This window comes from Zonotrichia albicollis, chromosome 12, assembly GCF_047830755.1.
Source record: "Zonotrichia albicollis isolate bZonAlb1 chromosome 12, bZonAlb1.hap1, whole genome shotgun sequence".
NCBI lineage: Eukaryota > Metazoa > Chordata > Aves > Passeriformes > Passerellidae > Zonotrichia > Zonotrichia albicollis.
The window spans coordinates 14,055,693-14,077,722 of NC_133830.1; the positions used below are offsets into that span (position 1 = coordinate 14,055,693).

General features: G+C 59.1%; 2 protein-coding genes across 2 annotated transcripts; one reads left to right on the forward strand and one right to left on the reverse strand.

Annotated features, from left to right (window-relative positions):
• Positions 1 to 1,008: 1,008 nt before the first annotated feature.
• GNAI2 (G protein subunit alpha i2) lies at positions 1,009 to 16,034 on the forward strand. Its single transcript, XM_005485476.4, has 9 exons — positions 1,009 to 1,223; positions 9,631 to 9,673; positions 9,854 to 9,995; positions 10,194 to 10,354; positions 12,800 to 12,928; positions 14,069 to 14,198; positions 14,434 to 14,587; positions 14,868 to 15,065; positions 15,148 to 16,034. The coding sequence occupies exons 1-8, from the start codon at positions 1,106 to 1,108 to the stop codon at positions 15,056 to 15,058; spliced, it is 1,068 nt and encodes a 355-aa protein (XP_005485533.1). The 5' UTR covers positions 1,009 to 1,105; the 3' UTR covers positions 15,059 to 15,065; positions 15,148 to 16,034.
• Positions 15,650 to 20,650, reverse strand: GNAT1 (G protein subunit alpha transducin 1). Its single transcript, XM_005485477.3, has 8 exons — positions 20,302 to 20,650; positions 18,782 to 18,824; positions 18,458 to 18,599; positions 18,229 to 18,386; positions 18,015 to 18,143; positions 17,805 to 17,934; positions 17,566 to 17,719; positions 15,650 to 17,332 (listed from the first exon to the last, which is right to left on the reverse strand). Exons 1-8 carry the CDS (start codon positions 20,405 to 20,407, stop codon positions 17,142 to 17,144), a joined length of 1,053 nt encoding a protein of 350 aa, XP_005485534.1. The 5' UTR covers positions 20,408 to 20,650; the 3' UTR covers positions 15,650 to 17,141.
• Between the last annotated feature and the right edge of the window lie 1,380 nt (positions 20,651 to 22,030).

Genomic DNA, 22,030 nt, shown 5'->3' on the forward strand with positions numbered 1-22,030 from the left:
CCGGCCCTGGCCCCTCGCTCCCTCAGCTGGCCCCAGCTCTGGGCTCAGTGCCAGCTCGTTAGCAAAGCCTTATTAGCTCGGCAGCCCGCTCCCACGGGAACAGCCCTGCTCCCCCACAGCAGGCCCACGGGCACAGGCCTGCAGACCCCACGGGAGATGCTGTACCCTTCCCCTGGCATTCTGAGTGGAGAGCATCCCTGGCTGCCCTCATCCTGCTCAGCTGGTGCCGCTGGGGTGTGTGGAGAGGCTGCAGGGCCTGGGCAGGCATGAGGCAATGCTGTGGGGCTGGCATGGAGTGAGGGTGGCTACCTGGGCACAGACCAGCCGCCTGGGTCAGTGGGCACACCTGGCCCCCTCCTCAGGACCTGTAGGGAGTTCTGGTTCCTCAGGGAGCAGCCCTGGGAGATGGGGGACAGGGCAAGTGCCTGAGGGAGCCCCTGTTCTGGGAGAAACCTGGAGATGCCCCATCCTGCTCACTCCCATCCTGACCCATCCCCTGTCACAGGCACCCCCAGCCCCAGAACTTGCCAAGGAGCTCCTTCCCCTGCGGCAGGGGACCCTGAGGAGTGAGAGATGCTCAAGCTCTGAGCCACCACCCTGTGACACCGAGACTCCACAGAAGGCAGCCCTGAAACACAGCATCACCGGAACCACCGTTCCCAGGGCTGCACCCACTGCTCTGTACCCAAAGGGCCCCAAAACGCAGCACCCAGATTCCGTCTCCCTCCAATGTGTGTCCTGGGACACACCGTGTCCCACGCACACGTCTATCCTGGGACACACCGTGTCCCATGCACGCGTCCATCTCGGGACACACCGTGCTTTATCCCGGGCCACCCCGTGTCCCTGCTCACTCCTGTCCCTCACAGCCCGTGTACCCCCGCCCCTCCCCCGCCGTTACCGGCCGCTGCCGCCGGAGGGCCCGCGCGCCGACACCGAGCGGCCCCGCCCCGCAAGCCCCGCCCACCAGCTCCGCCCCGACAGCGCCCCGCCCTTTGGCCACGCCCCGTTGGCCACGCCCCTCGGGCTCGCAGGGCGGGGCCTGTCGGGGCGGGCCGGGCCGGGCCGGCAGAGCCGCGGGCGCGCAGCAGCCGCCGCCGCCGCCATGGGCTGCACCGTGAGCGCCGAGGACAAGGCGGCCGCCGAGCGCTCTCGCATGATCGACAAGAACCTGCGGGAGGACGGCGAGAAGGCGGCGCGGGAGGTGAAACTGCTGCTGCTGGGTAAGACCCCCCGGGCCCCACCCTCGGGCCCCCCATCTTGGCTGCGTCGCCCGGCTCGGCCGGAACCGGGCGGCCTCGCCGCCTCCACCCCCCGCTGCCCCGGGGCCATCCTGGGTACCAGCGCCCGGAGTGCTCCGCCCCGGGGATCCCCCGTCTGTGGGATGCTGGCCCCAGCCCAGGCTTCGGGCTCTCCCCACGGTGAGCTGTGGGCTCCATCTCGGGCCGCGGGGATGTCCCCGGGAACCGGGGCCTGCCCCGCCCCAGGCTTCCGGGTTCCCCCCCCCTCCGATGGAGCAGCAGGCCGTAGGGTTTCCCCCAGGAGTCGAATGTTGATCCCATCCCTGGTCTGAGGGATCCCCCCCAGGAGTTGGGTGTTGATCCCATCCCAGGCATCCCTCCCAAAAGTGAGATGTTGATCCAATCCGAAATCCCAGGGATTTCCTCCAGGAGGGGGTTATTGATCTTATCCCAGTTTCCACGGATGCCCTCCTCCCCAGGATTGGGATGTTGACCCCATCTGATTCCCCCCAGGAGTGGGATGTTGACCCCATCCCAGCTCCCAGGGTTCCCCCACAGGAATGACGCCCTGTACCCACAGCAGACTCTGGGTCCCCTCCACATTGGGGTTCTTTCCCCACCCCTCTGTGAGCAGGATGCCGGCCCATTCCAGGCTTTGGGGATCCCCCTGGCAGTGGGGTGCTGGCCCTACAGCAAGCCTTGGGTGCCCCTCAGAGAGGCTGCCACCCCACCCTGGGCTGTGGGGATCCCCCCACAATTAGCTGCCACCCCACTATGGTACTGTGCTCCCGGCTGGTCAGTGTCCATCCCTTTGGGACAAAGGTGGGGGTGTCCCCACTCACCTGTTGGATGTCCCCCCCCAGCAAAGGTCCTGCAAGCTCGGGCACCCCGTCCCACCTGCCCAGGATCCCTGGACTCCTCCCTGGGCTGCTCTTACCCTGACCTCTGGCTGTGGTGGAGGTAACGGGGCTGAGAGCCACCCATTGCCCCGTGCCTTCCCCACTGGAGCCCTGGGACAGGCCCGAGCCTCTCCATCACCCTGCCCTCTCCGTGGGAGTTTGGGGGGCTTGGGCCATTGCCTGCCACGGGCAGGGCCCCCCACAGCCCAGGGGCTCTCTGCCTCACGGACACTCGATTTGGGTACTGATAACGGGCCGCTTTCCTCTTCAAAGCACCCTGGTGATGCTCCCATGGGCGTTCACAGCCCTGCCCTGTGCCTGCGGGCAAGGCAGCACTTCGTTATTTTAATTCATTATTTCTCTTAATGACTCCCAGTTGGGTTTTTTATTCCCTTTGCGAAATTCCCAGGGAGGGCCTCCCGCCAGGTGCAAGCTGGGAGCTGCGAGGCTCCCGTGGCACCGTGGGGCAGCGGGACAGAGGGAACCCTGACAGAAAATGTCTTTGGACTCATCTGCTGTCTGCAGAGGAAGCTGCCAGCAGCAGGAAGTCACGCTGAAATCCGGCAGGCCTTTATTTGCTCAACCCCTGCCTGCCTTGAGAAATACGTAATTAACGCCTCAAAATGCTCCTTTATCAGAGTGCGGCTCTTTTGCGTTTTGTTTTATTTTGATTCTTTTTGCCTTGGCACCAGCAGTGCTGGCAACAAAACCCATCCTGGGGACGTTGGGAGGGGGTCTGTGCTGTCTGGGGGGCTCCATGGTTGGGCACACTCGCTGCCCCGTTTTTTTCCTGTGGAAGGGAGAGTGAGGGGAGTGGAATCCCGTGGGATATGTGGGATAGTGGAGGAGCACGTGGTGGCTCTTTGCTGTGAGCTGCTCCCGTGCTGGCTTTGCTGCCAGGTCTGCTCCTCTCAGCCCAGGGCCTGATGGGGAGCAATGGGGAGGTCGCTGGCCAAGGGGGTTTGGCGCCTGCAGCCTTGGGAGGCTCCTGGGACTGTCCAGGCAGTATCACCTGGTGCTGTGAGCTCTGGGTGCCTGTGTAGGGAGGGCCCATCCTGTTGGTGCTGAGCGTCACCAAGGAGCAGGATTTTGCTGTAGGCTGACTGGCTGACATCCCTTTCCTGGGTCTTGCTCTGTCCTGAAGTGGAGGCAGGAGGAGGAAGAGGATGTCCTCACTCCCTTCTGCTGGGGCCAGTGTTTACGAGCGGCATTTCTGATCTCAGCTGCTTTCTAAAGCCAAAAATAGAGCAAAATGGCTCTTTTTGTACATTAAAAAAATGGCCTTTTCTTCTCCTTGCAGCTGTTCAGGTGTCAATGGCACCACAGCCTTGGGTCAGCACTGCCCATTTCCGAGCTGAGCCTTGGCCGGAAAATCCTCCCGAGCTGACAGGGAGCTGCTGGGCAGGTGTGGCCAGCACGCCTGGGGCTTGTGACATGTCCCCTCTGTGAGGTGGGACCCAGTGCTGGGGGGATGCTCCCACCTCCCTGCTGCTTGTCCTTTGTATGGTTTATTTTTTTCCCCATGGTCAGGGGAAGCTTTGAGGAGACCTGAGGCCTCATGTGCCTTTTGGTTAGCACCACAGCTCCTCATCACTCTCAGCAAGGCAGAGCTCCAGGGTCCTCCTTGAGGGCTGCAGCCCTCCTACCTCCTCCAGAAAAAGGGAGGCAAAAACTAAAGAGAAAACCAGCTTCACCCTTTGTGCTGCATCAACCACAGCATGAAGAGGGAATGTCTCTTCCAAGTGTGGCATATTTTTGGTGTCAACTCATGGTGTCCCACAGCTGAGCTTTGGAGCTGAGCACCACAGCCAGGCAGGGCAGGATGTGAGTGGAAGGCACCAGTCTCGGTGTGTGGTGATGGCATCAGCAGTGTAGGAGCAGAGAAGGCTTGGGGCTGACTGCTGCAGGTGCCTCAGATCTGTGCTGTGCTCTGTATGTGGGCATGAACCGCCTCCTGCCTTTCCTCTGCCGTGGTGGCTGAGCTGGGGAGGCATGGTCACACTGTCAGGGCAGTGGGGACAGCCAGGACGCCCCAGTGGTGCACAGCTCTGCAGGCATGGGCACAGCACTGCTCCTGCTGTGGCACCTGTCCATGCCTTCAGGTTTTCCTGTGCTGTTTGGTCTGGCAAAGTGAGTGTCTGCCAGATAGTTTGAAGCTCCAGTCTCTGGTGGAGAGAAGACCCAGATGAAGCAACATCCCCCAGGCAAAGCAATTCCCCCCAAACAAAGAATGTGTCCCTTTCTGCTACTGGAAACCACCAGTCTCCCACGGTTTTGGTGCTGGGAGGGGCAAGGAGCCATCACTGACATCTAAAAACACCTGGAGCATCTGCCCCATACTTCCAGCACCTCCTGGTGCCACGGTCAGCTCCTCACCATCCCTAGCACACAAAGCCCTGCAGTCAGTGGCTGTTTCTGCTGGGCAGCAGTGTTCTGGCCAAGCCACTTCCTTGGCTGTGGGAGCTGGGATGCTCCAGGGGGATTGAGGATTGGCAGCAGACAAGTGATTGCTGTGCTCAAAGCCCCTTATTTCTTATCTTTGGAGGATTAGGAAAGTGATGGATTTCCCAGCTGTGTTAGAGGTTGAGAAGGCACTGGTAGGGTGATGATGTTCATCCCCAGGGGTCTCTGCAGACCCTGGGATGAGGACACTGCCCTTGCTGGCGTGGTGGCACCAGGGTACGTCATGTAGGAACTGCCTGTACCAGATCCAGATCCTGCCTGGGACAGACAGCGGCTGGGCAGGGCTCGGAAGCAGCTTTTTTTTTTTTTTTTTTTTTTTTTTTTTTTTTTTTGGGGCTTGCATAAAAATAGAGGAAGGGAGGGACCAGCTGTGACTTTCAGAGGTTGTGTGGCTCCAGAATTGCCCTGGGTTCTGTGTGAGCCGCCTGCTTTGCTGTGCTTGGTCCTGTCTTGGGGCTTGTTTCTGCCCCTACTCCTTCCTCTGTCCTGGCTGTTGAAGGGCTTGGGTTCTCCCTTCAGTGGGGACACTGGGAGCCCTAATGCTGTTTTTTGTGATGGGCTAGGAGATGTCACAGTGAGGGGGACCAGGGAAGAACTCAGTGCTGTTAAATCCAGAGGGATATGATATCCAACCCCTGAAGTTGGTGTATCAGCTTGGGATAGGTTGGGATGGGATGGGTCACTACAATGCCCCCACTGGTGATGTCCTAGGGGCTGGCAGCTGCCCTCTGCTCCAAGATGAGCACTTAGACCTTGCCCAGGGGAAGCAGCAGGCTTATATGTGTATGCTTAGCATATATTTTTACAGATGTACATTGGAAATGCATTTTATATTTTAACTTTTGTATGTGTGTATGTGTATATATATATACACACACCACCCATCTTACTTTTTTATGGAGCAACATATACATTGATTTAAAGCACATATAAATATGTATATCTATCTTCACCTATGTATATGTGTAGCTTTATGGTGTCCCCTGGTCTGAGCCTGCCAGGGCTGGGATCACAGTGTCCCCAGGCAGGGGACAGCCAGGGCTGGCCTGGCCTTTCCGCAGCCACCGCGTTTCCTGCTCCAGGCCGGAGCGCGGCTTTCCGGCCCGGAGACTGCTTGAATCACCGGAGCCAGGGGAGCTGAGTAATCCTCCATCCCTGGTGGAAAACCCAGCTGGGGGAATTCGGGTGTGGAAAACCCAGCCGGGGGGATTCGGGTGTGGAAAACCCAGCCGGGGGGATTCGGGTGTGGAAAACCCTGCCAGGGGGATTTGGGTGCCAGCAGCATCCCGACTGTGGCAGAGGATGAGGCCCTATCCTGTCAGGGCAGGGTGGATGGGATAATGGCACCCAGGCCTGAGGGCACATGGCAGCAGTGGTGCAGGGGGAGAGGGAGCACTCTGGCCATGGCAGGGGCAGAAACAGAGCAGCAAAGTTTCAGGATTCCTGGAAAAAGCCCAGCACAAGGATAGTTTTGTCCAGCTTGTGGACACCGGCAACCCGTGTTGGCACCGGGGGTGCATTTTCCATGCTCCCCCTGGGAAACCATCCCCAGCCCACCTCCTCCCTGTGTGCCCTGAGCATCCTTCGTGCTACCAATTTATTTCTGTTTTATTTATTTTTATGTTGGTTTTTTTTTTTTTTTTGCATCTCTATCAGCTGCCTTGGACAGGGGGTCTGCACCCCCCAATTTTTCAAGGTCCTGCCTGAGGACGTGGCATTCCACCAGCCAACGATGCACGGCTCCTTCTGGGAAGCAGCCAGCCCTGTGCTGGAATGGGATGGCCCTTGGGAAAAACGGCCTGTGTCACTGTGGGGTTTTAAAAAAATGTGATTATTTTTACAGCAATTTTCCATCTATTTTGGGTAGGAAGGAAAATGTCGAGGGGAATCTCTTTTTGTTATTGGAGTCTTTAGGGTAACTCTGCTTTTAACACACCCCTTTGTCTGTCCCATTTGATGGTGGGGACCTCACAGGTGCCAAGGGGGGGTGGGCTCTGCAGCCGTCACTCTGTCCTGCTGTCTGTCTGTCCTGCAGGGGAGGGGATTGGTGGGTTTGTCCAGAGCTAAAACCCATCTGTAAATCCATGCTCAAATAATAGCTGCTGTTTGCCAGGTTGGGAAAGCTTGCTGGGACAGCAGCAGGGGATGGGCCTCTGGGTGCTGGCGATGGCTCTGGACCTGCTGGTGGATTGAATTTCAACTTTTCCCCCATAATGAGAATTTTCCAGCTATGCGTTGCTTCCATCTATGCCTGAATATTTGAAAGGATTGTGTCGTGTGGAAAAATGGAAAATCCCCTGTCAGTGGTGGGGGGTGAGGTGGATCCTGAAACCGTTGGCCAGCTCCTAAAATACAGGGATTATGTAGGTGCTGCCCAGAAGTATGTGCATATATTGCACTAAATATCTGCTGCCCAGAAAGCACCATAAATCATGGGCTGCAGAATACGTATGTTGGCTCAATAAAGTTTTTGCCAGTGGATTAGCAGGGAGTTCTGGAGCCAGGCAGCTGCTTGCTTATTTTAAATTTTTGGAGATTATTTTTAACAAAGAAAGGAGGAAATGAGCCCAAGAGAGAGCTCTCGTCCTGTTTTTGCCAGGCGCTGCCCTGGGAACAAGCGCTGCCTGCAGAGAGGCAGGGCTGGAGGAAGCACAGCCCTGGGGTCAGCCCATGCTAATGGGGGGTCTCCACCCCACCCTGATATGCCGGCACAGGAGTCCAGAGCTCCTCTGACACTGCCTCATCCTGCCCGGGCTGGGCTGCAGGGTGGGAACTGGCAGTTGGCATCCAGCCCAGGAATTGTTTTGGGGCTGAATGGGCGGCAGCTGGGGCTTTCCGGGGATTGGAGATCCTTCCCCTCCGCCGCGCTCATGGAGGGGGCTGGGGAGGGTCCCCCGCGTGGGGAGGGGGGGCTGTTAATTCACATCCAAATTCCTGCTCACTGCAAGTGTGCAATCTCCTGTGCTGGGAGGCAGAGGTGCTGACTTGGAACATGGCTGCCTTCCTCAGGGGGATGGGAAGGAGCCGGGAGATGTGGAGGAAGTTTGCAAGGAAATAGCCAGCCTTGGTGACGGTCACTCTGTGACTGTCACCCAGCCCGGGGAAAGCAGGAGGCCCCGGCAGGGTTGTTCCCTCCTGGCAGGGAAAAAATGTCAGGCAGGGTCAGAGAGAGGAGGAGCTGGGAATGGCTGTCTGGCACCTCACCTCAGAGATGCTGATAATCCAGGTTCTTGCTTGCCACCTGCCACAGTTTCCCTGTCCCGGCACCCACTGAGAAAGGATTGGGTGAATGCCACTGGCCACCAGACCCAGTGCTATGGGATGGTGTTAGAAATGAGAGATATTTAATGGAAAAAACTGAAGGGCTGCACCGAGTCCTTCCCCCTGCTCCCAGCTCCAGGCGGGAGCTGCCAGCACTGACCACGAGTGCTGGCCGGGCTGTGCCCGGTGCCGCGTCAGCATCCTGGGGGAGGATGGGTCAGCAGGGCTGAGAGCCCCTGCTGTGCTGGGCACTGCCCTCTGAGCTGAGCAGAGCCCCTCCCATGGCACACACAGCATGGGAACCACGGAGCAAGGTGCTCCAGTGGTAAATGCAGGGTCTCTGTAGCCTCAGTATGGCCCCAGCATCAGGGCACTCCATGCCCCGAGCACTGCCTGCAGTGGTGTCCCTGGGGGTGCATGTCTGTCACCTGGTGGTGTTCAGGCTGGTGACATGGGTACAAAGAGTTTGTTCCCTGCCACCATGTCTCAGCTGGCATGATGGGCTCTGGTTTTCCCAGTTAATTTTAGCATAATCTGCTACTTTTTTTTCTGATTTTTTTTTTAACCTCCTCTGTAATCTCTGCCCCCTCTGTGGCCATGCTGGCACCATCCTGCTTGGGGCCCCCTGTAAGGGCAGCTCCATGGCCAAGGGCAGCATTGGGGACCCACAAAAAGGTCTGTGAGAGGACACAGGGATGGACTTTGCTTGGGAGATCCTCTGGGATTTGTACCTGGAGGCAGGGACCACACTTGTCCCCAGCCAAAGGGGCTTCATCCTGCTGGGGGTCCTGGGGCAAGACAAGCCAGGCACTCATCCATCTCGTGACACTCCCTGCACAGAGAGGGGACAAGGGACATGCCTCTTTCAGCTTCCCCTTTTGGCTTCCCCTTTCTTGCAGCCAGGGTGACTTTGCTTGTTCCCTGCTCTCAGCCAGTGGAGGGAGGGCTGAGCTGAGCTGCACATTGCCTGCGTGGGGTGACGTCCCTAGGGGACAGGGTGGGGGAAGGAGAACCTTAGGCACTCTGACTGTCTCGCTGAACTCACAGAACCCTGCGATTGGATGCTGAAAAACAAAACGACCCCAAAAGCCACCGGCTCTCCCTGCTGGCAGCCGCCTCCACAGCAGGCTGGGGCTCAGGACCCGGCAGGCTGGGAAGTGCTCGCTATTTAAGAACCAGCCCGGGGGCGGCTGATCCCGCTGGGATCGCTTGAGCTGCTGCTGGAGGTCGCAACTTATTCCCCAGTTCCCTGCCTGTACTTTGTGGCACAAGCATCCCTGCATCCTGGCTGCTGCTGCCTCCAGCTGTGGATATGTGCTGGGGCTGGTGCTCCATTGTTCCTCAGCACAGAGGGGATGTGGCATCTCAGGTTCTGCCTGGAGATGGGATAGATAGGTGATAGACAGGGCTTGGTCCCCTCGTCACAGGGAGTCCCCAGGTTCAGCCAAAGCCAGAATTGCCCATCAGTTGTGGCATGTTAGGATTGTGGGGAAAATGTTAGTGTGTTGATGCCATTTTCCTGGCCCAGAGCAGGTGTCATTTCTTCCCTTGGGACCTATTGGGAGGGCCCCCCAGGCCCTACTTTTGTTCCCTCTTTTTTTGGTCCTGACGTTTCCAGTGTAGATCCAGTCATCTGCTCTGGCTAATGCTGCCTCTCCAATGGCTGAAGCACCTGCTGCACTCCCTCTGTGGGCTGGGCAGGTGTCCCAGTAGGGTAAGGGTTCCTGGCTTTGCACCGGACCTCATCCCTTCTCATTTCTCCACAGGTGCTGGCGAATCTGGGAAGAGCACCATCGTCAAACAGATGAAGTGAGTGGTCCCTGCACTGTCACTGTGGCTGGCACTGCTCAGGCATTGGCCACAGGCTCCAAAAACAGTGCCTGACAGGGAAAGCTCCCAGTTGGTGTTGCCACAGAGCATGGGTGGGGAGCAGCATCCTGGGGTACCCCACAAAGGGCTGACCTTGCCTGTGTCTCTTCCCTGCCCCAGGATCATCCATGAGGATGGCTATTCAGAGGAGGAGTGCCGGCAGTACAAAGCTGTGGTCTACAGCAACACCATCCAGTCCATTATGGCTATCATCAAGGCGATGGGGAACCTGCAGATTGACTTTGGAGACTCCTCCAGAGCGGTGGGTGCCCTCCTTCTCCCACTGTGCCTGGCAGGGAGGAGGGTTCTCAGTGGTTTAAACAGATGTGTCCAAGACTAGACTAGGATTAAAGGTGGCTCAGCCCAAGCCCTGCTGTTCCCTGGTGGGCTCCCATCAGATCCTTTGAGTGAGTGAGCTTCAATAAGTCCGTGCCAATGCTCAGCTGTTTTATCCCTGCAGGATGATGCTCGGCAGCTGTTTGCACTCTCCTCAACTGCTGAGGAGCAGGGCATCATGCCTGAGGACCTGGCCAACGTCATCCGGAGACTGTGGGCTGACAATGGGGTGCAGGCTTGCTTCAACCGCTCCCGAGAGTACCAGCTGAACGACTCTGCTGCCTAGTGAGTGCCCCCTCCTCTACCCAGCTCAGCTGAGCCCTGGGAGCAACAGTGCTTTTATGAAGCAGCAGAAAATTCCCCCAGGGGCTGCTGTTCACCCTCCCCAGGCTTAGGAGCTGGTGCTGCCACTTCCTGCAGGGTGCTGGGGCTGAGCCCGAGCGGAACTGGGAAGGCGGATGTTTCGAAAGCTGTTTCCTTCTCTGGTGGGGTGTGTGTACCCTGGGAGGGGGGCACTGGGGCATCCCCCTCCTGCCCCTGCTCTGTCCCCTCTGCCCTTCCCCAGAAGAGGCTCTCCACTGGCTGCCCACTCATGAGCACAGCCCATCCTCATCACCCTTCATGGGTCAAGGCAAGAAAAATTTCTTGCTGTCAAGGCAAGAAAAATTTCCAAGGAAAGTCCTGGGGACACTCTAGGTCTGAAGAGGATGAGTAGGATGCTCAAGAGGCTTCTCTTTTTCTTTTAACTATTTTTATACAGAACGACTTGGCATTATACTTGTGCATTACCCAGCAAATTGGTGTTTAGGTAGATTGCTGCAGCTGGTTGGGTTTATTTTTGAAGAGATTAATAAATAAAGTTAATCTGCCTAATGTACCATTGCTGGAGAGAGCAACACAGCTGAGTCTGTGTTCAGTTTGCGCAGTGCCCTCCTACCCTCTCCACCCAGACCCATTATGGTAAAGCAGTGTGGGGGGAGCTCATGGTGTGCCAGGAACACCCCACCAAGCCTGGCCTTGCCTGGGATCCCTGCACACTTGGGACTTGCTGCCATCCCATTTCCCAGCTGTCCCCTCATGCATAGCAGTGTCAGGTCTCTCTTTTGCACTGAGGTCACTGTGGGGAGGAGACTGCAGGAAAGCTCCTGGCAAGCCCCAGTCCTGGAGAAGCTCCTGTCAGCTCTTTCCCCCAGCACCCGCAGCTTTCACTTCCTCCTGATGGTCACACCCCACCTTCCCCAGCTCCTGTCTGCTCAGCCCCATCACTCCCCAGCCAGCCCTGGCATTTCCCTGGCAGTGGGTGTTGGTTTGGAAGCACAGAACACCCAGCAGGTGCCAGGGAGCTTGCACACACATTTGGAGCAGGTGTATCTGCACAGTGTCTGCCAAGTGCCTGTCACTGTCAGTGCCATTATGCAGCATTTAGCACATGGTGGGGGTTGGACAACCATTAATTAGGAGCACCTTCAAGCTGTTGCTCCAGCCTTTTTCCAGCCCCGTGGAGATCCCTGTGCAGTGGCCAATCCTTTGCCCATCACACAGGGATGATGTGCCCACGGTGCTGCTAGAGCAGGACAGTGTGGGAATGAGGAGCCTTGTGCCCACCCAGCACACAGCCCACCTGTGCCCCAGCCCTCTGCAGCACAGCAGCCCCCATCCCGGTCCTCCTCTGCCTCTGGGAGTTCCAACAGTGCCGGGGTGGTGCTCGGCAGCACCCTGGGGCTTGGTGCAATGTCCAAGAGCCTGTGGCGCTGCGCAGGGCCCTGCTGTGGCGTTTCCTGTTTTTCGTAGCCAGAGGCCATGTGTGTTTCCGGCTGTTTTTGAGCTGCTCTGCAGCAGAAACGTGCAGGTCCCCCACCCTCACACCCACAGCAGGCTCCTGGGGCACCTCCAGCCCTGGCCTTGCCCTGACACGCTGCAGGGTTTCCCAGCAGCTGGCGAGTGGCCGTGCTGCAGTCGGAGCCAAGGATCCCTGTGGCCTCGCGGGCTGTAATCTGGCTTTCACCAGATTACAGGGCCACAAATGCCTTAATTAAGACAAGCCTAATTTGCTTAAAGGAGCCCGTTTGTAGTAACCCAATTAAAGCAATGTGAGCTGGAGAAATCAAAACCTGCCTTGATCCCCCTGGCAGCCCTCATCAGTGCTGGTGGGTGTTTCACACTGGGGACCCAGCCACCACCTGTGGCTGTGCAGGCAGCAAGGTGGGCGATGCTCCCGGGGGGCTCAGGACTCCTGCAGCCCCCAACGGCGCTGCTCCCTGTCTCTCCAGCCTCCCACCTCCTGCTTCCTCCCAGGACGCCGTCCCTTTGTGTTTTTGACTATAAATGGCATGGCGCCATCGATTGTTTCCGCCGGCACTGCGGCTGGTTGCCATAGCACTGAATATTTTCCTCTTGCCATTTCCCCCCGTGCAAACGGCCAGGGAAACGGGGTGAGCCCCTCAGCCCTGGCTGCATCCTCTGCCTGGCTCCCAGCGCCAGCACACTGCCCCCAGTCCCTCGGTGCTGTGTGTCCCTGGCCACTGGTGTCCTGCCCTGCTTGTGTCTGGCAGGGATGTGGGGTTACTCCGGGATGCACACGGGGGACTCTGCTGTGCATCCCAGCTTGGCACTGCCCACCCCAACTGAGCAATGCTGGGAGATGCACAGGGGATGGGGATGTCCCATGGGATCTGGGTGGGTTGTGCCCCAGTGTCCAGCTCCCACAGCACCTTTCCTCTTTGTCCCCAGCTACCTGAACGACCTGGAGAGGATAGCCCGTGCTGACTATATCCCCACCCAGCAGGATGTGCTGCGCACCAGGGTGAAGACCACGGGCATTGTAGAGACTCACTTCACCTTTAAGGACCTGCACTTCAAGTATGTCTGACATCTTTCCCTTTTGCCTTTTTGAAAGCAAACAAACCCCTTCCTCCCCTTGTTCAGGTGGAGCATGGGACACACTGTGTGCACTCACTTCTCCCCGCCTCCTGGTTTGCTCATGGCGGGAACTGCTGCCTCAGAGAGCGGAAACCGCTGAAATAGCTGGAACGGCCTCAAAAACACTTCACAGAACTGAGCCTGGGGGCGGATCCAGGCTCTGGCGAGGAGGGGAGGGGGAAGGCGTCCCTCCTCCCGCTGCTGTGACGCTGCTTCCGCTGCAGGAAGGGCGCTGGGCAGGAGCTGGGGGCTCGGGGTCAGGCAGTGGCAGTGCTGCCTGCTGGCACCCTGCGGTTGCTTTCCACTGAAAACCCACGGGAAATAATAAGGGCTCCAGTTTCGGAGGCAAAAAGCTGCCATTGTGCACATCCCCAGGGAATTTGGTCCCATGGCAACAGAGCTGATGTCAGAAAGATCTGCTGGGGTCCTCTCTGAATGCAGGGGGCTCACAGGGACCCCGATGCCACCCTGGTAGAATGGAGACACTTGGTTGTGCATTGCCAGGGCAGCACTTTGGGGGTGGCAGTGAGGGTGGTCTGGGGGAATGCAGTGTGGAAGCCTTCCCTCCAGCCAAGCAGTTGGCATTGGGCATGGCAGTGGATGTGGAATGCTGCTGCTGGGCTCTTCTCCATGGAGGCAGGGCATCCTCTGCTGCCTGTGGAGGGAGAGGCACATGGTGTATCAGGATCATCCCTGAGCCCTGCTGCTGCCACAGTCCTGCTGAGCCCACACTGACTTGGCTCCCCTTGGTCCAAGGTCTCTGGCAAAGCTCTGCTGTGCCTGCTCTGGAGCAGGTCTCTGGGGACCATGACACTGACAACCACTGGGAAAGGTGGCCTGATCCTGCCCCAGCTGACGTCAGGGATTTGCTTTGGCTGGGAAATGAGCCTGGGCACTGTCCTGGCAGCAGAAGCCAGGGCAGATCCTCAGTACTGGCAAAATCCCTGGGGCAGAGGCACTGTGCTCTGCTTGCACCAGTGCTGCTCCTGCTGCAGCAGCTGGGGACACTGAGGCAGGGCATGGGGTGAGGGTGGTGGGGCTGGGAGCTGCCATCCATCCCGTGTCACCCCCCTGCTGCAGGATGTTCGACGTGGGAGGCCAGCGCTCGGAGCGGAAGAAGTGGATCCACTGCTTCGAGGGGGTGACAGCCATCATCTTCTGTGTGGCCCTGAGTGCCTATGACCTGGTGCTGGCTGAAGATGAGGAGATGGTGAGTCATGGGCATGGAACCAGTGCCATGAGCTGTCCCCTCTGTGGGGGGCTGGGGTGGCAGCCCCTCCTCTGGTGGCCACCAGTGCCCTGGCCAGGGTGGCCCAAGCCTTGCAGGGCCATTGCCATCCCCTGGCCAGGCAGGCAGGAGCATGAGGGGGGGCAGTTTGGGGAGCAGTGGGGTGGGTGCTGCCTGCGGGTCCCTGCCTGGCTCATGCTGCCATCTTCCCTGCCAGAACCGGATGCATGAGAGCATGAAGCTGTTTGACAGCATCTGCAATAACAAGTGGTTCACAGACACGTCCATCATCCTCTTCCTCAACAAGAAGGACCTCTTTGAGGAGAAGATTGTGCACAGCTCCCTCACCATCTGCTTCCCTGAGTACACAGGTACCACTGGGAGCCTCTGTGCCCCCTGCCCTCCTGGCAGGAGCAGTGGGTTGGGGCAGCAAGTGGGGTGTGATGGGTGTTTGGGTTGCCCCAGGAGATGTGGGGGGAGTGATGCCCAACACAAAGGGCAGCTGTCCTGAAGGGTGGTTGTCTGAGGGTCATTCTGCCTTTGGAGCCTCAATTTGGCCACAGGACAGTGGCTGTGGAGGGCCAAGCCAAGCCCAAACCCTTTGGTGGTTGGGGGCAACTGTGGGGCAGCCCAGTGTCTCTTCTTGCCCAGGGGCCAACAAGTATGATGAGGCAGCCAGCTACATCCAGAGCAAGTTTGAGGACCTGAACAAGAGAAAGGACACCAAGGAGATCTACACCCACTTCACCTGTGCCACGGACACCAAGAACGTGCAGTTCGTCTTTGACGCCGTCACCGACGTCATCATCAAAAACAACCTGAAGGACTGTGGTCTCTTCTGAGGCTCAGGTGGGTGGTGGTCATGGACCATCCTTCAGCTGCAGGCTGCCCTTCCCCAGACCCTCCCCTGCTCACCACCTCTCTCTCCTAGGAGCTGCAAAGGAAGGACCACACCATCTCCCACTCCTGCTTCTCTTCTGATTCATTCCTCCGCCCACCACGTAAAGAGACTTTTTGAGTGTCAGCATGGTGGCAGGGCCCACGTACCCCCTGCCGGCCGTGTTTGCCCCCCACCATTGTCCTCCTCCTCGCCGGCGTTGCCCTTCCAGGGAAGACAAGTTTTTAATCTTGGTTTGTACCCCCTCAACCCTTCAGCCCCCATTTCATTCACTCCGAGCCCTGGTGCTCTCACTGTTTACATTGCAAGTGTTGCTGGCACGGGGGGCACAGGGTCCCCTCAGGGATGCCCACCCAGCCACAAACACGACCGATGACATTCCTTTTAGTAACCAGAAAAGAAAGAAGAAAGAAAAAAAGGAAAAAAAAAAAAAAAAAAACCAAAAAAAAGAAAAAACAACAAAACCAAACCCAAAACCATGCAAAAAAAACACCACACCACACCGGTTGGGCACATGTTACTTTTTAAACAAACCTTTTTACCAAACTATTTAAAAGCATCAAGTGCTACGTGGTGGTGGCATCCTCCGTGGCCAGCCCACCCCCCAACCGTGTGCCTTTGGGGGGGAGGGTCTGCACCCCACCCCGCCTTGCTGCCCCCATGCCGATGGGCAGCTCAGGCAGGAGGGTGGGCAGGGGGTGCTGCCCACTGCCTCTATCCCCCCCCTCTTTCTAAGCCTAGTTTTTAGGGCTAGCTGTTGCGTTGGGCGAGGAGAGCCCGCTGTACAGAGCGGCCCCCGCTGTCCCCCCAGCACAGGGGGACCCTCCAGCCGGTGCCTGCGGCCTCGCTTTTCCCACAGGATGTTTTACCAAACTGTTCACGTCGTTTGAAATAATAAAATGTAGAAAGGAAAAAAAAAAGAGAGAGAAACGTTATATATACTGAAATGCCCTGTGTGGCATGGGAGTGGGCAGGGGGCTTCACCTCTGTGGGAGGGTTGGGGTGGGCCCCAGGGGTGGGAGAGGGGCACAAGGTGGGTTGGCATCCCACTGGGGTCAGGAGAAGCCCCTGCTCGTGAGAGGTGAGGGCAGTGGGGGGACCCTTGGGGGTGTAGCTGGGGTGCTGCTGCAGGGCTGAACCCTACCCCGAGGGGCTGTGGGGTGGGGGGGAACAAACACATGACCGCCCCCTGGCTCTGCAATGGTGACATGGTGGCACAGGGGAGCCCCAGTATCACACAATCAGTCCCTGGGGCCACCCAGAACCCAGGAACACCCAATGATCTGCAGCCCAGAGGGCGATGTAGTGCTCCTTGCACCCAGCAGCCCACAGGAACCCCCTGTCCTGGGGATCACCCATGGACACCCCACACCCAAAGGACCCCCAGCTCTGGACTTTGTGGAGACTCCCAGCACCCCCAGCTCCAGGGGGGCACCCAGCAGCACCCGAGGGACCACCCCAGCACCCAGAGCTTCAGAGGGCACCTGGACCCCCCAGCACCCAAGGGAACCCCTAGCATCCCTCAGTTCCGAGGGGTACCAGGGACTCCCAACACCAAGGGGCACCCAAAATCCCCCAGTCTCCCCAATGCCAAGGGTTATCTGGGAACCCCAGCACCTGTCAGCTCTAAAGGGAACCCAGGGACACCCCAGGATCCCTCAAGTACCTAGGGACACCCAGGACCCCCAAACAGCCCTCTGCTCCAAGGGGTACTCAGGGACCCTCAGCACCCAAGGCAACCCCCGTCCCCCACAGCTCTGAGGGTTACCTGCAGCACCCCAAAGTATACAGGGTCATCCGGGTGCCCCTAGGACCTGGAGCCCCAGAGACCCCCAGCAGACCTGGGGGCCCCACAGGGGGAGAGTTGGTGGGGAGGGGGTGTGAGATTGTGCCCCCCCACTTCACCAGGGGTGGCTTTGGAGCTGGGCAGGTCAAATCCCAGGGGTGTGGGGCAAGCGGGGATGGTTGTGGAGGTGGAATGGGGTCAGCGGTGGGGCTGGTCCCGGGTGGGGGTGCTCGGCCGGGGCTCAGAACAGCCCGCAGTCCTTGAGGTTCTCCTTGATGATGATGTCAGTGACGGCGTCAAAGACGAACTTGACGTTCTCGGTATCGGTGGCGCAGGTCATGTGGGAGTAGATCTCCTTCACGTCCCGCCGCATGTTCAGCTCCAGGAACTGCAGCTTGATGTAGTTGCCGGCATCGTCGTAAGTGTTAGGACCTGGTGGTGGGGCAGTGAGCAGGATCCCTTCCTGGACTGGCCCCCCGCCAAAATGCCGGCCCGGGATTACCCAGTGCTCCCTCAGCTGGGTAAAGCTTGTACTGTCCCTCAGCAAGGCTCATGCAGCGCCACTTGCGTGGGGTGCTGAGGACACCTGGTGGGGACTCCTGCGGGGGTGGTGGCACCCAGCCCTCCAGCAGCGCCCCACCACCCCCAGCCACCGCCACACTCACCGTCATAGTCGGGGAAGCAGATGCTGAGGTGGGCCTTCTTGATCTTCTCCAGGAAAACGTCCTTCTTGTTGAGGAAGAGGACGATGGAGGTGGTGGCAAAGTAGCGGTGGTTGCAGATGCTGTTGAAGAGGTGCAGGCTCTCGTGCATGCGGTTCTGCGGAGGGACACAGCCCCGTGGTGACACCTGTGTCATGGCCGGGGCAAAGCAGAGGGGCTGTGAGGTGGTGAGCGTTCCTCACCACTTCATCATCCTCCACCAGGACCATGTCGTAGGCACTGAGAGCCGCGATGAAGATGATGCAGGTCACGCCCTCAAAGCAGTGGATCCACTTCTTCCTCTCTGAGCGCTGTCCACCCACGTCGAACATCCTGGGCAGGACAAAGGAGGGTCAGCACCCCCCTCCCTGCCCACCCCCCGGCACCAGCCCTCGCTGGGGCCTGGCTCCCACCTGAAGTTGAGGTCTTTGAAGGAGAACTGGGTCTCGATGATGCCAGTAGTCTTGACGCGGGAGCGCAGCACGTCCTGCTCTGTGGGGACGTAGCCGGGGGTCACCAGGCGCTCCAGGTCTGACAGGTAGCTGGCCAGGCACGTGGTGGGCATGAGACACGGGTTGGAACCCCCTGATGCCCATCCCACCCACGCTCCCTGAGCCCAGCACGTACTAGCCCGCAGAGTCGTTGAGCTGGTACTCGGAGGCGCGGTCAAAGCAGGCTTGGATGCCCGAGTCCTTCCAGAGCCGCCCGATGATTTCTGACATCTCCTTGGGCATGGTCCCCTCCTCGATGGTGTCCGAGAGGTGCAGCAGCTTACGGGCATCGTCCTGTGAGTGACAGAGGGTCAGTGGGGCCTGGGGGCTGCAGGAACTCCTGTCCCACATGGAATGCCCCTCACCTGGCGAGCCGTGTCCCCGTACTGGATGTTGAGGGTGGTCATGGCCCGCACGATGGACAGCATGGACTGGAGTGTGTTGCTGTAAATGATGGCAATGAACTCCAGGCATTCCTCCAGCGAGTAACCGTCCTGGTGGATGATCCTGGCCGGGTAAGATCACAGGCGTGGGGCTGAGCTGGGTGGAACTGAGCCACAGAATGGATGCACCCCATGGCAGTGGCACGGGGCACTCAGGCACAGTGGGATAGGGCACACCATGGCTGCAGTGTGGGACAGACACTGTGCATGGTGGGCACCATCAAGTGACCCCCCCTTGGCACTTACTTCATCTGCTTGACAATGGTGCTCTTCCCCGACTCCCCTGCTCCTAAGGGGACAAAGCAGGGTCATGGTGGTGCCATGGGCACTCGCAGCTGAGCCCGGGCTGGCTCTCTGAGAGCCTTGGTGCCTGGCATGGCTGTGGGCACTGCTGGCTGTGCTGGCTCCATGGGTGTGCAGGGGGATTAACAGCCTGGTGCCAGTGGCATTAAGGTTAGCCTGAGCTGCTGCGTCTAATGGGATCTGGAGCAGCTCAGCCAGGACACTCAGGAGCCCAGGGGAGGGGTTGGGGACATGGTGACATCGCAACCCTGCCACCCACCACGCAATGCCCCAAACCTGTGGCTGTGCATGCAGATGTGTCCTGGGCCAGGCTGTGAGGACAGTGATGCCACCCAAGGCCCCACCACACACACAGCACCCCAATCCTCAGGCACCCCTGGGGGACTGGCAAGGACTGGGAGGGACACACAGCACAAGGGGGCTCCAGGGACATGCATGGGGTGGTGGGATGGGCTGCATGGGGGTCCCCAGGAGCATGGGGATGCTCACAGGCTGGGGTGGTGATAGGTTGTGTGGGTGAAGGCTCTTAAGGTGGTTTGGTTGGGTTTGGGGGACCTGGGCTTGGGGGAGTGTTAGGAGGGCTGGTTGGGTTGAGGGATATATGGATCACGAGGGATCTTAGGGTGGATCTTGGGACCTTAGGATCTCAGGATCTCATCTTCTTGTTGAGATGGTCTGTAGTGTTTGGGGCACATGGTAAGGGGTGCTGAGCAAGGAGGGATGAGCTGGTTTAGGGAATCCTGGAAATGGGGGGGCTGTTGGGGTGGCTGGTTGGGTTTAGGGGTGCCGAGGGGGAAGGAAACATTGGGTGGGCTTTTTGGGTTGACTGCTTGGCTTTAGGGATGCTGTGGGGGTCAGAGGACTGCTAGAGTGGGCTGACAGGGTTTAGGGGTGCTTAGGAGCTGGGGCTTGGGGACTGTTGAACTGATTTGGTTTAGAGTGAGGTCAGGGAAACTTTGGGTGTTTTACTGGGGAGGGGTTGGTTGGCATTAGGGATGCCTGGGAGTGGGAGGGTGTTGGGGACATTCCTGGGTTGTGCTGGTTTGGCTCAAAGGTGCTGGAGGGATCAGGGAAACATTGGGTGGGCTCTTGAGAAGGGGAGGTTTGGTTTAGGGCTGCTGGGAATGGGGTTGATCTTGGGGTGGGCTGCTTGGTTTTAAGGGTCCTGGGTGAGTCAGGAGAATGTTGAATGCACTGTGAGGGTGGGCTGCTTGGTTTGGGGGTGTATTGGGAGCCAGAGGATTGGCTGGTTGGGTTTTGGAGCAGCTGTGGGGTGGGCTGGTTGAGTTGAGGGGCACAGGTTGGGTTTAGGGGTGCTGGATGGGTTGAGGGGTGCTGGTTGGGATGAGGGGCATTGGTTGGGTTGGGGGGCACTGGTAGGTTTCAGGGGAGCATTGGGTAGGCTGTTAGGGTGGGATGCTCAAGGGATGGCTATGTCCCCCAGGGTTTTGTGTCCCCCTTACCCAGCAGCAGCAGCTTGACGGTCCTGGCATCCTTCTCAGCATCTTCCTTGAGCTTCTTCTCCAGCTCCCGGGAATGCTTCTCCTCGGCGCTGGCCCCGGCTCCCATGGTCAGCCCCGCAGCCCTGCGGTTCAGCGCCCGCTCCTTGGAGGTCAGCACCAGGATGGGCAGCGAGCTCCAGCCTCCTGCCGCCTCCAGCGCTCGCTCCCGCGCCCGCCGCCGCCGCTGCCACCGCCGCCCGCCCGTGTGCGACAAGGACGGGGCCAAGGTCCCGCGGGGCCGCCCGCCGGGGGGCTTAAGCCGGGCCCCCCCGATAAAACCCCCTGCAATCTGCAGCGGGCTGAGCTCAGCAATCCCGAGGTTCCCGGAGTCAGCACTTCTGCCGGGAGGGTGCCCCGGCCCCACCAGCCCCAGCTTTGCCTCCACCCGGGGGCTGGGGCAGTGACCCGGCCACCCTGGGCGAAGTGGGACCCCTGCTCATCTCCAGCTCTGCTGTGGACCCCAGGGGTTTGAAACTGGGGTGGGATGCTGTGTCTGCTGGGATCTGGTCAGAGTGGGAGCTAATGTCCCCACTGTCCCCGTCTCACCTGGTCATACCCCCTGCTCTGGAGCAGTGCCCACTGTCCCACCCCGGTAAACCATGCCAGTGTCCCCGTGGGCGCTCCCCACAATGACAGAATGTCAGCCTCAGTCAGCACATCCTGTGTCCCCAGGAACCCTTCCAGAACCCTCCACAAATGTCTCCATGCCCTCTGGGTGCACTTCTTAGTGTGCCTGCGCAGCCACTCCCAGTGCCACCAGGCCAGCTCAGTGTCACCTGCACAGTGTCCCCAGGCCCTGCAGCAACACCTGCATCATGTCCTCAGGGATACCTGCATACCCTCCACAGGGTTCCCAAAGCCTCTCCAGTAACACTGCCCAGTGACTATGGAAGAAACCCCAGTGTTCCCAGGCAATTCCATGTCCTGTTCCAGTCCAATAAACCCTGTCCAACACCCAGGGACACTGCAGTGCCGCCTCTGTGTTACCACCCCAAAGGCAGTGAGGCCTCCCAATGTCTCTGGGTCCCTCAATGTGCCTTCCCAGTGCCCCCCTCTTATGGCCCTAGTACCCCCCCGTGCCACCGTGCCCCCCATTGCCACCACCATGAGGCCACCGCAGCAAAACTGAGTATCCCAAGGAACTCCTCAGTGTCCCCCCACCTCTGGTGGGTCCAGGCCTTGTCAGGGCTGCCCCAGTGGCCCCAGTACAGCCCAGTTCCCCCCTGGATCCCCCTTTTGTCCCCAGCACTCCCCGTCCCCGCACAGCGGCTCTCCTGCAGTGCCCCGTTCGGCCGCCAGAGGGCGGGAGCGCCCAGCACAGCTCCCAGTACAGCCCAGTGCTCCCAGTACAGCCCAGGGCTCACAACAGTGCCTCTCAGGACTGGCCAGAGGAGGACAGCACCATCTCCATTGCCCTGCCACAGCCCAGTACTGCCCACTACGACCCCCAGTCACCCTAGAGAACCATCACCACTTCCCCTCCGCTGCTCCCAGTACTGCCCACTACGACCCCCAGTCACCCTAGAGAACCATCACCACTTCCCCTCCGCTGCTCCCAGTACTGCCCAGTACCACCAGCTCCGACTACCAAACCCTAATGCCTCAGTACCTCTCCCAGTCCTCCCAGTATCAACCTCCAGTGTGTCCAGTACTACCTCCAATAGAGCCCAGAACCTTTCAGAACTGACCT